Source organism: Mya arenaria, chromosome 13 (assembly GCF_026914265.1).
Source record: "Mya arenaria isolate MELC-2E11 chromosome 13, ASM2691426v1".
Taxonomy (NCBI): Eukaryota; Metazoa; Mollusca; class Bivalvia; order Myida; family Myidae; genus Mya; species Mya arenaria.
The window spans coordinates 29,380,112-29,395,512 of NC_069134.1; the positions used below are offsets into that span (position 1 = coordinate 29,380,112).

Sequence of the window (15,401 nt, forward strand, 5' to 3'; positions counted from 1 at the left end):
AAACTCCCCTTTTGGCCACAACAATATGCTTCAGTCATACTTGGGGATGTGACGGGGTCAAGCCATAATGAAGCGACTAAAGGGCGCGGGCAGACCTTTATAAACTCAACAACAACATACACAAAATGTGATATTCACTTTCAAACATTGTTTAACTACATTTGTACATACTCTTTGGAAACACAGCCACCAATGCAATAACCATAATATAATAATAATGTAATAAATGAAAAACATCGCACAGCAGAACGGTATCGAGAGTACAACGATATTAAAATATATACTGTCTACTTTTTGCACGGTAGACTTCACAATATGGATTAAACGATGATTTCAACCAACCAACGAGATTGCTCGAAGCGATTATAGCGAGTATTTTAAGGACGAAAGTAATATTTTGCGCAAGTCGACCAGTTATCAAGATGTAAGATATAGTATTTTTACATTTAAGAAAATTTTAATTTTGAAAATTTGCATAATTTTTTATGTTTCTTTTTATCATAAAATAACAGTAAATGTTGTATCAGCTGATATATCTAAATTATTGAATGAAGTTACATGTATGTGGCAATTCTTAGTTGGTAAGAACCCTTTTGCTTTCAACCATCGGGATATACGAGAACATTATCGCGTTCAGGCTTTTGACCAAAATTTGAAATTAACGCATGGAAAGCGCTGGTGGTGTACTCGAATCGTGGAACAAAAGCGGCAAACTTACATGATATATACAAGCATTTTGAACGATGAAAGTGAAAGGACATTAAGCTTTTTTGTAAATTCATTCCGCTAATATTTTTTTCGCATCCATCCATCGTGTCTTCCAATTGTTTACGTCAGGAAATCGCTAGCGATGTTGCTCGTGTTGGTTCTGGTGAGCCTCCAGCCATTGGGCAGCCATGGCAGACATCCCAGGAACCGATGGCAGACCCCTGCCTCCTCTCGCAAGGCTCTTCTCGGAAGGAGTGACAACAATGTGATGCCCAACGGAGGTGTTGGCCTTCCAGTGCCCACTTTGGACTGTGTGATGACTTGGGAGGAGTTCCTTGCTAACGTAAGCTTCTTTGTTATGTTAATGTCTTATCTGTGCTCACTAGTATATTTGGGAGCTCTTTACAAATTGTGTAAGGCACATCATCGTCTACATCTTTGTATTCTAATTCTGGCTGCCATCTCTTCTGTATATTGTATACTTGGCAGGATTTCACTAAGGCAAATCACCATCTACTTTGTTGTGTTTTATTCAGTCTTTTCTTACCTGCATGTACCTGGTAGGATTTAACTCATTAAGTCTGCCACTCATGTACTGTCATCTACCTTCAATTATTGTTCTCTTGTATGTGTATGGAAACAGTGCAGCAGTTATAACAGGTTTCGCCTTTTTCTGCTTAATACCGATGTATAAAATTGATTATTTAATTATTAAATTGTTTCAACTTGTAAAAATGGTATTGGTGGCGAGTAGTTAGTCAGCTAATGCTATTGATTTAAACATTTAAGGTTCCCGGTAAAACATGGAATACTATCTACGGCATAGACGGGGATAATACTCTTTTCGACGACAAATCCCTCAAAATGAAACTTCAGTGGACCGTTACGGCTACTGGACTTGTCAACAGGGCAGCGAGCTACTGGTAAGTGAGCGCTGGACCTTATTTGAGCTCTCCTTCGGGTTCCACCTAGCCCGGTTAGCTCAATCGGGACTGTGAATCGGACAACCCGGGTTCGATTCCCGGGCAGACCAGAACACTTCTGTTGTGATTGGTTATGAATTCCTTTCTACGACCATTCGCACTGTACCACTGCCCCTAGCATGTACAGAAGTTGTCAGTTCCGTGCAGATGTGAAGGCACCTAGTACTAGTACTGGTTAACCGCCTGATAGACTAACTGCTCAGGATAGGCGTGCGGTGGTTGAACTGCCACTCTTGGACCCTTCAATGTGCTCACGCCGGGACCCGGAATATAAACTACTAACAACCACCACCCACCACCTAGCCATACTTACGCGCTTTCATTGCAACATATACAGATTGTTGTTGTTGTTGTTGTTGTTGTTTAATTTACAAAGACCTTAATTATTTTCACTTTATAGTTTGTCTCGTCGGTTCACGTTTTCTAACTTAAGCAAAATTAACGCGTCCTTCATATTGATCCCATACCGCGTGTAACATGTTAAATTAGTCTTATGTATTGAGTTATGTAGAAGCCATCCTTTAACTTCCAATGAAAAACATGACAAGTGCAAGGGTTGTGAATACCACGTACACAAACGTGTTTTGTTACTTAGCTAAGACGTCAAATGAAGGACATGGCAAGTATAACATCATATATTTCTAAGTTCATTCTTTTAGGTCTGTGGGTGACATGAATTGTTCCAACTTCAACGGAGACTTTGAGCGGAAAGACCAGACATATGCCACTTGGTCACCTATTGTGTCAGGTATTGCAATTACTCATCATCATTTTAGCAGTAGTTAGTAGTTATGTAGTAGTAGTAGTAGTAGCAGTAGCAGTAGCAGTAGCAGTAGCAGTAGCAGCAGCAGTAGCAGCAGCAGCAGTAGCAGTAGCAGGAGCAGCAGCAGCAGCAGCAGTAGCAGTAGCAGTAGCAGTAGCAGCAGCAGCAGAAGCAGCAGTAGGAGCAGTAGCAGTAGCAGCAGTAGCAGTAGCAGTAGGAGCAGTAGCAGTAGCAGCAGTAGCAGTAGGAGCAGTAGCAGTAGCAGCAGCAGCAGAAGCAGCAGTAGGAGCAGTAGCAGTAGCAGCAGTAGCAGTAGCAGTAGGAGCAGTAGCAGTAGCAGCAGTTGTAGCAGTAGAAGAAGCAGCAGTAGCAGAAGCAGCAGTTGTAGCAGTAGAAGAAGCAGCAGTAGCAAAAGTAGCAGTAGTAGTAAACAGATATGCTCTTTCTTTTAACAACTGTAATGCTATGCCTCATTCATTTTGCCACTTATTAATATCCTAACAGAGTGAAAACATGTTGTAAGTGTTTCTTTTTATTTTACTTTTCAAATTATTGTTATAGGATATATTTTTGGGTGGTTCTTAGCCCCTTACGTTGTGGACACGATTACAATTATTGGGTTTGTTACTGCTATTGTTGCCTCTTTTTCTATAACTCTGTTTGTACAAGCTTATTGCATAAATACATATGATAGAGACTGCATTTCAGGGGGAACCTTCCTAACTCCAAACCGACAGGACTGGTTGATTAGTAGCCCTCCTTATGATTTCATCATCTTTGTCATCTGCTATGATACGACTAAAATTGTTGGAAACAAGTGCCCAGAAGTCGAGGTTCTTATGGTAGTGCTGGTATGGAAATTTATGACATATAACCTTCGTGATTATCTGAAACTTAAAAACGAAGATATTGACAAGTCATGGATAAAATTAAGTGTATAAACATGTATTATCATCTTAGAAAAAAAAAAAAGTTTTTTTTTGCCTAATATATAAAAAGCAATATGTTTTTTGCCATGCCATTTGACTCAATATCAGCTGGTAGACATTTACAACCAAATTTGATGATTTAGAATCCACATGTATTGTGTTTTGCCATTTTTATCCAATATAATAATAATATTATTTGCGAAATGACTTATATGACGTGCGTATATCAAATACAATAACATACCATTAATGCAGACCAATTAAAGTATGATATTTGTCATCATCTGGTACTCTCGATTGTTCTATTTATTCATAGTTTGTTCCACAATTATACAACATCTATTACGACACGATACACATTGTTGGACCTTCGCCACTCCATCTCCTTGCGAATGCAACATATTGCGTATTGGTCTTTAGCAAATCCTGTCCGATTTAACTTTTGGAAGCAAATAGCGTCACGAATAAATAAGGTTTAAAACCACATTTTGAACAACAATAACATAAAAGCAATTTATGAAACGGTTTAGTCCGAAATCTGTAAGATTTGATTACGTTTGAAAAGCATTGGAAATCTGTATAACCCACTCTTTATCACGGCTTGGCTGCCTACGGAATATGTATATCTTGAATGTTCATAATTGCCAATGCTGTTAAAGCATTATACTTTACTCTAGACCAGAAGCTAGGACAGGTTTTTCAGTTAGGTATATTCGAAATATGTGTCTTTGACCATGACACTATTCTTTATATTTAAATATTATCATGATCTTGTTGTTTTTCAAATTTCAAGGACAAGAGACCAGCTGACATGAACATGGACGGTATTCCTGATGGAGACTTTGATTTCACCAACACCGACTGGACGGCCATTGAGAAAAAGTCGCTGAGCTCCATCGGAGAGCGGTTTGTCAATAATGACAGTCTGGGATGGGAGTGGTACTGGAAAGGGCCAGGTAATAGCACAACCCCTACACCTATGACAGAACTATTTATTTATCAGGATACTATGTACAGTCTAACCCGATTGGCTCGCACTCGATCGGCTCGATTTCCTTGTTGACACTGAATAAGGCAGTTTGCATGCCTGTTATGATTGGTATGAGTAAATACTTTATTCCAATATACCTTCATAAACATTCCATGTACAAAATTATGATTTAAAAAAAAAATGCCATTTGTGAATTATGTATTTTATTTGTAAGCATATACACATATATAAATAAGACCTCTCGTTACGCACATAGGGTACTGGTTAAGTTAAATTATATATGTCGCATTCATCATGCTATAAATTAATCGCATTGGGAACTCCTCGGCCATAATTCAAAATTTTACGATCTACTTCTACTGATTTACCGGCATACATCCGAGGTTGTTTTCGTAAAAAAATGGCAGAAATTTTCCAAATGAAATTAACCGAAGGGCATAACTTATTTCCGCAACAAAAGGTATTTTGTTAAATTAAAATATTTCTCATTCGGAAGTTATATCTGTTTATTATCACATTATTGATAATTGAATTAATTTGGGTTTTATTTTTCTTTCAGAATGTTCTTTTGTGAAGGAGTAATGTCCTTGATGTTCAGCAAGAAGCCGTCTCTTCAACAGTCATTTACTTGTTAACCGACCTTGTCAGAGCTGAATAAATACAGTGAAGTTATTTGTAATTTGTTTTTACTTGACCACTCTATTTATAAAAATGTCCATCTTTTCATATCACACTAAGACAACAGTGGTGTGTTGTTTAAGCTGTTTGTACGGACCGCCACCCGGCCAAAACCTAGGCAACAGTAAATTAGCTTAGAGCGACGCGTATGTCCTCGTTTCTAGAATTTTGCTGCCAACTTAAGGGCTTTTATTTATTCAGGTCTTTGAATTTTAGTCAGCGTGTTCATAACCGCGCGGACTTAGTTTTGACGGATCACTTTGGTGCTAGTATTGATTTGTGTATGTTCATGTACGCTGTGTTTATACGTTTGAGTCTCTAGTTCATTTAGTCTCGTTAAGGCCCTTGCCTCGTGGATATAAACAGTCTTCTGGGCTTGTTCCTGTAGTTTTCATTGGATTATGAATCTTTCCCTGCCCTTTCTCTATTGTTAACTGTTCTATTTTAAACTGGACAGCGCTATTTTGATTCATAGCATTGCTTAATGAAAATAAAGGTTACGCAGCGCTATCGGAGAGCTATTTGCTTAAGCAGCTCATTCCAAATATAAATGCATGTGGGTGCCTCAAGGAACAGAAATGCAAATACAAATACAACCTATATGAATGTACTTGACTTGGAATTTTGCCACGGAATGTTATCATGTAAGAAGAATTTGCTTATAAGTCTGTTGCAGTCATGAAAATGCGACACATTACCATCTTACTGGAAAATTGGCAAACCACAGCATATAAAACCCTCTTAATATGTTCTCGACGTTTATAGTGCCTTAAGCTACGGTACTTAAATTGGCAGGACCCAGAACTATGGAAGGGTTTTAAAAACATAATAATTCATTTTCATGGTATGGGGGAACAACCTAAGTAAGAGAATAATTTAACTATTATAAGGATAAGCGGATGCAATACCCCATCTTACAGTAATACCCATCTAACAGTTATACTCCCATCTTACAGCAATAACTTATAATACAGTAATTTCTCATCATAGAGCAATATCCCAATTATTCAGTCATATCCCGTCTTACAGCAATATCCCACTCAAAGTAATACCCCATCTTACAGTAATATCATATCTTACAGTAATATCCGATCTTACAGTAATACCCCCATCTTAGAGTTATACCCCATAGTATAGTAAAAACCCTATCTTACAGTAATACTCCAATCGTACAGTAATATCCCATCTAACAGCAATACCCCATATTTTACAGAAATATCCCATCTTACAGCAATACCCAATCACAGAGTAATATCCCATCTCACACTATTATTTCATTTTATAGCAATATCCCATCTTACAGTAATATTCCATCTTACAGTAATATCCCACCTTACAGTAATATCCCATCTTACAGTAATACCACACATTACAGTTATATCCTATCTTACAGTAATATCCCATCTTATAGTAATACCACATCTTACAGTTATATCCCACCTTACAGTTATATCCTATCTTACAGTAATATCACATCTTATAGTAATACCACATCTTACAGTTATATCCTATCTTACAGTTATACCCCCATCTTACAGTATTATCCAATCTTACAACAATACCCCCCATCTGACAGTAATATCCCATCTTACAGCAATACCCAATCTTACAGTAATATCCCCATATTATAGTATTATCCAATCTTACAGCAATACCCCATCTTACAGTAATATCCTCATATTATAGTAATACTCCATCTTACAGTAATAGCCTATCTTACAGTAATATCCTATCTTACAGTACCCCTCATCTGACAGTAATATCCCATCTCACAGTAACCCATCTTAACGCAATTTCCCATCTTACAGTAATACCCCATCTAACAGTTTAACCCAATCTTACAGCAATAACCCAATCTTACAGTAGTTCCTCATCTTAAATCAATATCCCATCTTACAGTAATACCCAATCTTACACTAATATCACATCGTACAGTTCTTCCCATCTTACAGTAGTACCCCATCTTACAGCAATACCCAATCTTACAGTAATATGCCATATTACCGTAATATCCCATCTAATAGTAATATCCCATCTTACAGTAATATCCCATCTTACAGTAATATCCCACCTTACAGTAATATCCCATCTTACAGTTATATTCCATTTTACAGAATTATCCCATCTTACAGTAATATCCCATCTTATAGTAATATCCCATCTTACAGTAATATCCATCTTTCGGCAATACCCCAATCATACGGCATACTGATCTAACAATCGTACCTGAATCCCACAGATAATACTCGCATCTTACAAAAATACCCCATCTGACAGTAATATCCCATATTACTGTAATATCCCGTCTTACAGCAATACCCGAAGCACACGGTATTTCCTCATCTGACAGTCATACCCGAATCTTACAGATAATACTTCCATCTTACAGAAATACTCTCCCCCTCCCCTCCCCATCTAACATTAATACCACAGTCGTGATTTCCTGACATACCCGAACCACAAGTCCAAATGGCGTTCGTCTTTCAAGAGACAATGAAGTTTGCAAACATTGAATATCGTTTTCCACATTTATGCAAAAGCGATATACCCATATGAAGCACCTAATTATACATGCTCGTTTAGAATAATAATAATAATAATAATAATAATAATAATAATAATAATAATAATAATAATAATAATAATGATAATAATAATAATAATAATAATAAGAAGAAGAAGAAGAAGAAGAAGAAGAAGAAGAAGAAGAAGAAGAAGAAGAAGAAGAACAACAACAACAACAACAACAACAACAACAACAACAACAACAACATAATAATAATAATAATAAAAATAATAAAAATAATAATTACAAAAGTTAATTGAAGTGTTTTAGTGTTTTAATGTGTTATTTTTATCTCTTGATTCTCACTATGTTTCTTCATTGTTTTAATATGTGGATTAGACTGGGAATTTCAATCCCTTCTATCTTATGTCACTTATGGCATCTAAACAAAATAAAAGTAGAGAAGACGTCACGGCGGGTTTAAGCCATAATGCATAAAACTCAAATGAATAGGCATCCTGGGTTGAAATTCTATGAGGTCCGTATGTTTTGTGTGAGATGATATTTTTATATGCGGGGTTCTTCTTTGTTTGCAGACGAAAGAGGTACAGGGAGTTTCTCTATATAGAGGAACGGCCCCAATCATTAATGTTTGTTACACCGGTAATGAAACATCTTCGTATCGAGCTAAGGAGACTTCATACACAAACGTCAAGGTCACAAATTTAATCTGTAATATATCTTTCATATATTATCGATTTACTTAAGGAATGAATTGCGGGGTTGATGTCATTATCGGGGTATGAACGCAACTGGGTTGGTCAATATGTGTGGAGTCCGAAGGACTCCACGCGTACTTTGACCAACCCAATTGCGTTCATATCCCCGATAATGACATCAAACCCGCAATTCATTCCTTATATTTACACCAATAGTTCATTATTTCATTCAAGAATTGTTAAAAAAATACTTTATTTCATTTAAGAAAACCTTTCAGTAATCCGTTCTTACCCATTCTGTAAATAGAACGACCAGACTATAACCGGAAACATTTTTTCAAATGACGTCACAATAACGCGGGAAAAGATCAACCACTTGAAATTACTTTAAAACGTAAAATTAAAACAATTCTGGTACCAATATATTTAAAATATAATAAACTTACACTTTTAAAAATGTTGATCTATATTTTACGGGACCTGCAGACACAATACAACCAATAACAAGATCAATAGCTTTCATGTATATTGTTATGCAATGAATTACGATCCGAACGTATCCGAAGATGTTGCGTTCATCGATTGATGAACGCAATTGCCGAAAGGCAGTTCATTTAAGGAACGGAAGTTGAGGTGTAAATATTTTAAACTAAATAGCAATCACGTGTTTGCTCAAAGCGATGAAGACTTTTTCAAGATGTTTCCTCAATTGTGAATGTTTTAAACAAAATAATAGAGGTACGAAAGTCATCATTAACGCAGCAACCAAAATGTAAATATATACTAGAGGTTTTATACTTATATAATTAAAATTTTGAAACTTTTTTTGAATGACTTTCTTTTTAATAAATTGAAAACAAATACTTCATGATGGCAGTTGATGCTGTTTTAGCACGTTATTCTTTTGAATGCACTTAAATGCTAAGAAGTTTGTTTCATGAGGCTTTCAAATACTTGTGTTTCAAATGGATCTCTCTTCGAATTAAAATCTTTAGGAGTTGAATAACGTGCACAAATCGTGGAACGAAAGAGATAAACTTACTATATATATAAAATAATTTTAAACGATGAAAGTGGAAAGATACTAAGCTTTATGTTATTTCATTCCGCTTTTAACCTTTTCGCATCCATCCATCGTGTCTTCCAAATGTTTACGTCAGGAAATCGCTAGCGATGTTGCTCGTGTTCGTTCTGGTGAGCCTCCTGCCATTGGGCAGCCATGGCAAACACCGCTTCCGACCGAATTCCTGGAACCCAAGGCAGTCCTCCCCTACCTCCTCCCGCAAGGCTCTTCTTGGAGGGAGTGACAACAATGTGATGCCCAACGGAGGGGTTGGTCTTCCCGTGCCCACTTTGGACTGTGTGATGACTTGGCAGGAGTTTCTTGCTAACGTAAGCTTCTTTGTCATATTGATGTCATATCTTTGCTCTGTAACGTAATTGACAGTACTTTACAAGTTGTTAGGCATATCATCTTCTCCATCTTTGAATTCTTATTCTGGCTTTCATTTTTTGTATGCTGTATACAATTTAGGCAAATCACCGTCTTCTTAGTAGAACTCGATTTCTTTTTATGTACAATGTATTCTTGGCATAATTGCACTAATAACGTTAAGCTAATCGCCGTCTTCTTTACTGTGTTTAAGTCTGTCTTTGTTCTCTATCTCGGAATGATTTGATTTGTAAACGCAAACACGAATGTATCATCATCTGCTTTTATCCGTTGTCCTCCATATGTGCTTAATGCCGCTGTCATCTTTTTTCATCTATTAAATCTAATTGGCATGAGTTAACAAGTCAGATATACCATTTTCGTCTTCTTTATACCGTTGTTATGTATTTTTCTTAATTGAATGTTTTTGTTAAAACTTTATACTATTCAGAGATCAAGAAAGTATTATACGAGAATAACAGCCAATTTTTGCGAAAATCCATGGAAACCAGTTATATAAGACTGCTGACAAATAAATAAATACCAGATTTTTATATTTAAGTTCAAAAATTGATCATTAATTTTCGAACGGAATTATGAAAATCTGCGATCTGATCTTTTGGCAGCAATCTTATATCATTGGTTTGCAAAAATTTGCTTTTTCTAAGACAAAAAATAAAAAAAAGTTGTAAAAATGGTAAATCTGTGAGAGTGCAGCTTTAACTTGAAATTATAAAATTGATAATAATTAATCAATTCTTTTGATTTAAAAAAGATTGCCGGTAAGACTTGGAATGTAATATACGGCATAGACGGAGACAACGACCTTTTCCCGGACAAATCATTCAAGTTAAAACTTCAGTGGACCGTTACGACCGCTGGACGAGTCAACAGGGCAGCGAGCTACTGGTACGCGAGTGTTAAACTTATATTTCCATCGCATTCGGGTTACGCACATCCATAACAATGTGCTTTTATAGAATTGTTTCATATTGAAGTTTGTTTTTATGTACTTCCATGATACTGAACGTTTGCCATGAACATAACTCGTCATAAAGACTCTCCGGCGGCCATTTATATGGTTAGACAAATATGGCGAACACGCTACAGTTTGTGTGAAACATTCGCTGTACAACCTTTATTTAATTTCACATGGACATACACTGTATGTTCCTTTCACTTTATGGTATGATTCGTCGGTTCACTCTTTTATGTTAATATTTTGCTAACCATATTAAAATCAATAGTCAAGTAGTCAATCAGTCAGATCTAAACATAAGCGAAGTTTACGAATGCGTCCTTAAGATTTCTCCAATGCCGGGTTAGGGTCCCCTATTTTTTTTAACACTTTGACCAGAATTATAAATGAAAATTGATGATTTTGATCATTTGGATTAAGAAAATAATGAAAAATACAAATTGTTTTATGTTTCGCAAAAATATTCAGTTACTTAGACTGTAACCTAAACTGTCCAATGAAGGACATGTCAAGTGCAACAAAACATATTTCTTATTCATTCTTTTAGGTTTGTGGATGACAACAACTGTACCAACTACAACGGAGACTTTGAGCGTAAAAGCCAGACAATTGCCACTTGGTCACCTGTTATGGCAGGTATACTAATTTGGCCTTTCTATTTGTGAATGGCGGGGTTACTCTTTCTCATAACAACAGTTAAAGTGGTGCATTATGTTATTAAACGTACAAAAGAATAATACAATGTATCATATAAACAATTATATCTTGTTTACATGCATGTTCTATGATATATTTTTTTCTCTTCCTCTCCCCTTTTTTTCCCTTTTTTTCAGTCGTTCTTGGTTTGTATGTACATTCGTAGTATTTTAATTATTACTGATTACTGGTACATAAATTAACTGCTTTGGTATATCATGCTTGTAAGTTTTGTATTATGTAATGATTTACTATGAAATGTAAAATGCATATAGATTGTTGAATAAAAAAAAGTTTGAGGAAAAAAAAACGTGATAAGTCTTTAGTCTGTTTAAAACAAACTGAAAATGCTACCTATTAAAAGATTGTGAAAATTACAACAAATGTTGTTTTGTTTATTATTTTCTTTAACGGTCCGATTTATTGCTACAAAAGATACTACGTGTTTTGCGAATCTTTCTCTGTCTGTGTTTCGATAATAATTCATTTCTTTCCTACTGCTACTACTGCCTCTGATGTGGTACTCTAGTGTATTCTGAATTTAAGGGGGAGCCTTCCTTACTGAAAACCGACAGGACTGGTTGATCAGTAGCCCTCCTTGGAACTTCGTCATCTTCTACATCTGCTACGACACGACTAAGATTGTTGGAAACAAGTGCCCGCAAGTCGAGATTCTGATGGCAGTGCTGGTATAGAAATTAACATGAAAGATATATGGAGATGTAGTAGAGGATTTTGATTAATTGAACGAATTAAGCTCTCTTTTGCGATTGTTTGTTCCTAATTAAATTCAACATTTTTTACGATACGAGTCAAATTGTTGGAGCTTCGCTACTCCATCTCCTCGCGAATGCAACATTTTGCTTATTGGTCTTCAGAAAATCCTATCCGATTTAACATTTGAGAACAAATGGCGTCTCAAATAATAAGGTTTAAAACCACATTTGGAACATACTGCAAATTATGGAACTGTTTAGTCCGAAATCTGTAATATTTGATTACGTTTGAAAAGCATTGGAAATCTGTATAACCCACTCTTTATCACACCTTGGCTGCCTACGGAATATGCATATCTTGAATGTTCATACTTGCCAATGTTATTAAGGCGTTATACTTTACTCGAGACCAGAAGCTAGGAAAATGTATTGTCAATATATCCGTCTTTTATCATGAAACTATTCGTTATATTTAAATATTATCTTTCTTTCTTTAATTTTGAAGGACAAGAGACAAGGTGACATGGACATGGACGGTATTCCTGATGGAGACTTTGATTTGGCTCAAGACCACAGTTATCTGCCCCCCGTTGACCAAGATCCGGATGTGAATACAGAAACAAAGAGTGCTTGTGTTCAAGTATCAATATTTTATTAAAATTGAATGAAAAAGAAGCAAAAAATGTTCTTTTTGCAGAGAACTTGACTGAATTTGACACTCTATTGCAGAAATTGATAGTTTTCAATGTAAATATTGGAAAAATCATAGCTTGTGGAAGTCTGAAAATTAGTTGTTTGTAGCCGATTGACTCCCTGGCGGAAGGGTTATGTATTTGAACTCAATTTTGACAGTCGGGTCAATGGTCAACATGGTGTTTTCTTGTGATTATATTTTGTGTCTTGAATTGTTCTAGAGATGCCATGTCCTTGTTTTTCAATTGGGGTGTGTATAAAGTCAAAAGCCAGGTTAGTGTCTATATGAAACATATAGTAAAAATAACTGTGGTCTCACGCCTGATATAGAGGAAGCTTTTGGAGGGGTGGCCTATTTTAAATTGTTATAAATTCTTAATTTATACAGCTATCTGGTTGAAATTTGGCCAGTTGACAGTGCTTAGCCATAGAATATTGGTGTTTGAGTATGAAATGTGAAAATCTTATATTACATAATATAAATTAATGATATATAATTTTCTTAAATATTTTTGACATTTTTAAAAAAAACTACTTTCACTTTCAATTTAATGTTTGGAAATAGTTCCAAATGATGGTAACTAATGAATGAAAGCCTCACTTTCAATTCCAAAGTATAAATGGAGGGATTTTTTTAACATAGGAAGCAGACCCAGGAGAAACTGTCTGTTGAAGACCCCCCCACCCCCCACCAAGCTGCCCACCAGAGGCCAAGCTGTACTTGGTGTTTGCCAACATGCTGTAATTTGTAAGTACTTCAAGATAATATATTAGAAAATGGTATCCAAACTGAAGTACAAAGTGAGACAGTTTGGTCATAAAAGCCCATTGAGACTGTTTGTTCCATTCCTAAATGAATTTCTTTCATGTTGTCAATCATTTCTGATGTGGCTTTGATAATAATATTATTTTCTAATGAAACTGCTGACTTGTATCAGTCTTTGGTCTGTATTGTGCATCTATTCACACATTTTGTTTGCTCTTTTAAGCAAACATTACAATAATTGCAAATTCTATAAGCAATTAAACAAAACTTACTGCACATAGGATGCAGAATGATGTTTTATTTAGTGTGCATATGATTTTCAGCTTATGGACAAGAAAACATATACTTTAACAATCACAGCAACACAATGAGATCCCAATTTTAAAGAAATAATGCCACCTTTCATTAATTCATTAATTCATTCTATCAATCATTCATATATATTCATTAATTCATTCATTTATTCAATTTATTCATTGAAAAACTTGACATTTCTCAAGGCAAAATAAATAAAAAGTGAGCAGCTTACATAAAGAATAGAGCCTTTTCCCTTAATGCATTAAAAAACACAACCTTAATACAGTATAAATGTTTTAAAAACCCTAATTTATTGCTTATTTTAATAGCCAGCCTGGTTGCTGTAGCCACAGAGGAATTTTCAAGGACAAGAACCAGTGCTGGTAAAACTGTGGTCTCTGTGGTTTTCCATACCGGCTCTCGGCAAGGATTTTCAAGAAAGGAATACCATCTCCAAGTAAGAAGAAATTCTAAGCATGTCTGGTTTGAATGCTTGCAAAATGCATCTGGGTACTCAATAAGATGAGGTTTACCTTTGAGTTGTTAAAAACTGATTGCAAAATGTCCAAAAGACTATATATTCTATTAAATTTGTCCTGAAAATCTTTGAATTCATGAACTTTTCTGCATATTTATCACATTTATGACTATATTAAAGGTTGTGTATGCCTCAAATGAGTGTTTACAGGCCTTTTTCAAACTTTAACAGTAGTGGCAGATAGTTTTATTTGTGTAAAACATTGCTTTTGTGTCTTGCTTGCAGATCATGATGTGCCAATAAGCTCCAGTTAGCTGCGGCCTTTTCCCCAGGCGGTAGTCCTGCAATCTGAATCCAGGAGATGCAGCTCTGAATCCAATATTTCAGAAGAATGAAGATGTTAGTCAACTCTGTAGTGCTTGTTTGTGTGTAAATGATTCCAATGAGTGAGATTTATAGCAAATCAGGTGTAAATAAGCATCTTATAGACAATAGTGAAGTGCTGTACTCTGAATTTAATGCCAAATCTAGCCTTCAAAACAGATTCTTAAAGTAAATTTTTTTTAAAAATGGGCATAATAATGCTATCTCTGCATTTTCTACATCATGTAGCCACCTCATACATGAAAACACTAGCAGTTGTCATGAATCTTTAAGTTTTGGTGTGTTTTTTGCCATTTCCTTTGTTGCGCCATTTGTCCCGGAAGCCAACAATTTGGCATATAGTGTTGTTTAGACTGTCTATTAACACATTATCACTAAATTTCTTGTGTTAAACTGAACAGTTCTGTTACCTTTGTATATAAGTGGACCAGAAAAGCAAAATTTTGACAAGTTGAGGCATTTCAGTTGGGCTCTATGTCATTTTTTATATAAAACACTAAGCCGATGAAGTGGAAAAACCTTATTTTGCTTAGAAAAAATCTTAAAAGAGTAGGCAGGCCAGTTTTGTGGTGCTGTTCTATAGACACCATTAAAAGCTACAAGGAAAACTTTACTTGGTCAAATTATTCCAATGCATAAGGAAATAATGGCTCTTCAAAGGTTTGCGGCTTAACATTTGAGGG

At 35.6% G+C, this 15,401-nt stretch overlaps 1 protein-coding gene and 1 long non-coding RNA gene across 2 annotated transcripts; both read left to right on the forward strand.

Moving 5' to 3' along the window:
* Nucleotides 1-843: 843 nt before the first annotated feature.
* Nucleotides 844-5,028, forward strand: LOC128214900 (uncharacterized). Its single transcript, XM_052921607.1, has 6 exons — nucleotides 844-1,051; nucleotides 1,498-1,631; nucleotides 2,351-2,439; nucleotides 3,163-3,305; nucleotides 4,177-4,339; nucleotides 4,934-5,028. Exons 1-6 carry the CDS (start codon nucleotides 851-853, stop codon nucleotides 4,954-4,956), a joined length of 753 nt encoding a protein of 250 aa, XP_052777567.1. The 5' UTR covers nucleotides 844-850; the 3' UTR covers nucleotides 4,957-5,028.
* Nucleotides 5,029-13,436: 8,408 nt separating this feature from the next.
* LOC128214903 (uncharacterized) lies at nucleotides 13,437-14,734 on the forward strand. The gene is made up of 3 exons (XR_008257995.1): nucleotides 13,437-13,541; nucleotides 14,186-14,313; nucleotides 14,620-14,734. It is a non-coding gene; the product is annotated as an uncharacterized LOC128214903 (long non-coding RNA).
* The last annotated feature ends 667 nt before the right edge of the window (nucleotides 14,735-15,401 follow it).

What these genes read in the sequence shown, in the direction of transcription:
- LOC128214900 (XM_052921607.1), top strand. Translation starts at nt 851, where the DNA reads ATGTTGCTCGTGTTGGTTCTGGTGAGCCTCCAGCCATTGGGCAGCCAT. An exon ending in AACAGGGCAGCGAGCTACTG is followed by an intron (nt 1,632 to 2,350) that starts GTAAGTGAGCGC and finishes TCATTCTTTTAG; the next exon opens with GTCTGTGGGTGACATGAATT. An exon ending in GTGGTACTGGAAAGGGCCAG is followed by an intron (nt 4,340 to 4,933) that starts GTAATAGCACAA and finishes TTTTTCTTTCAG; the next exon opens with AATGTTCTTTTGTGAAGGAG.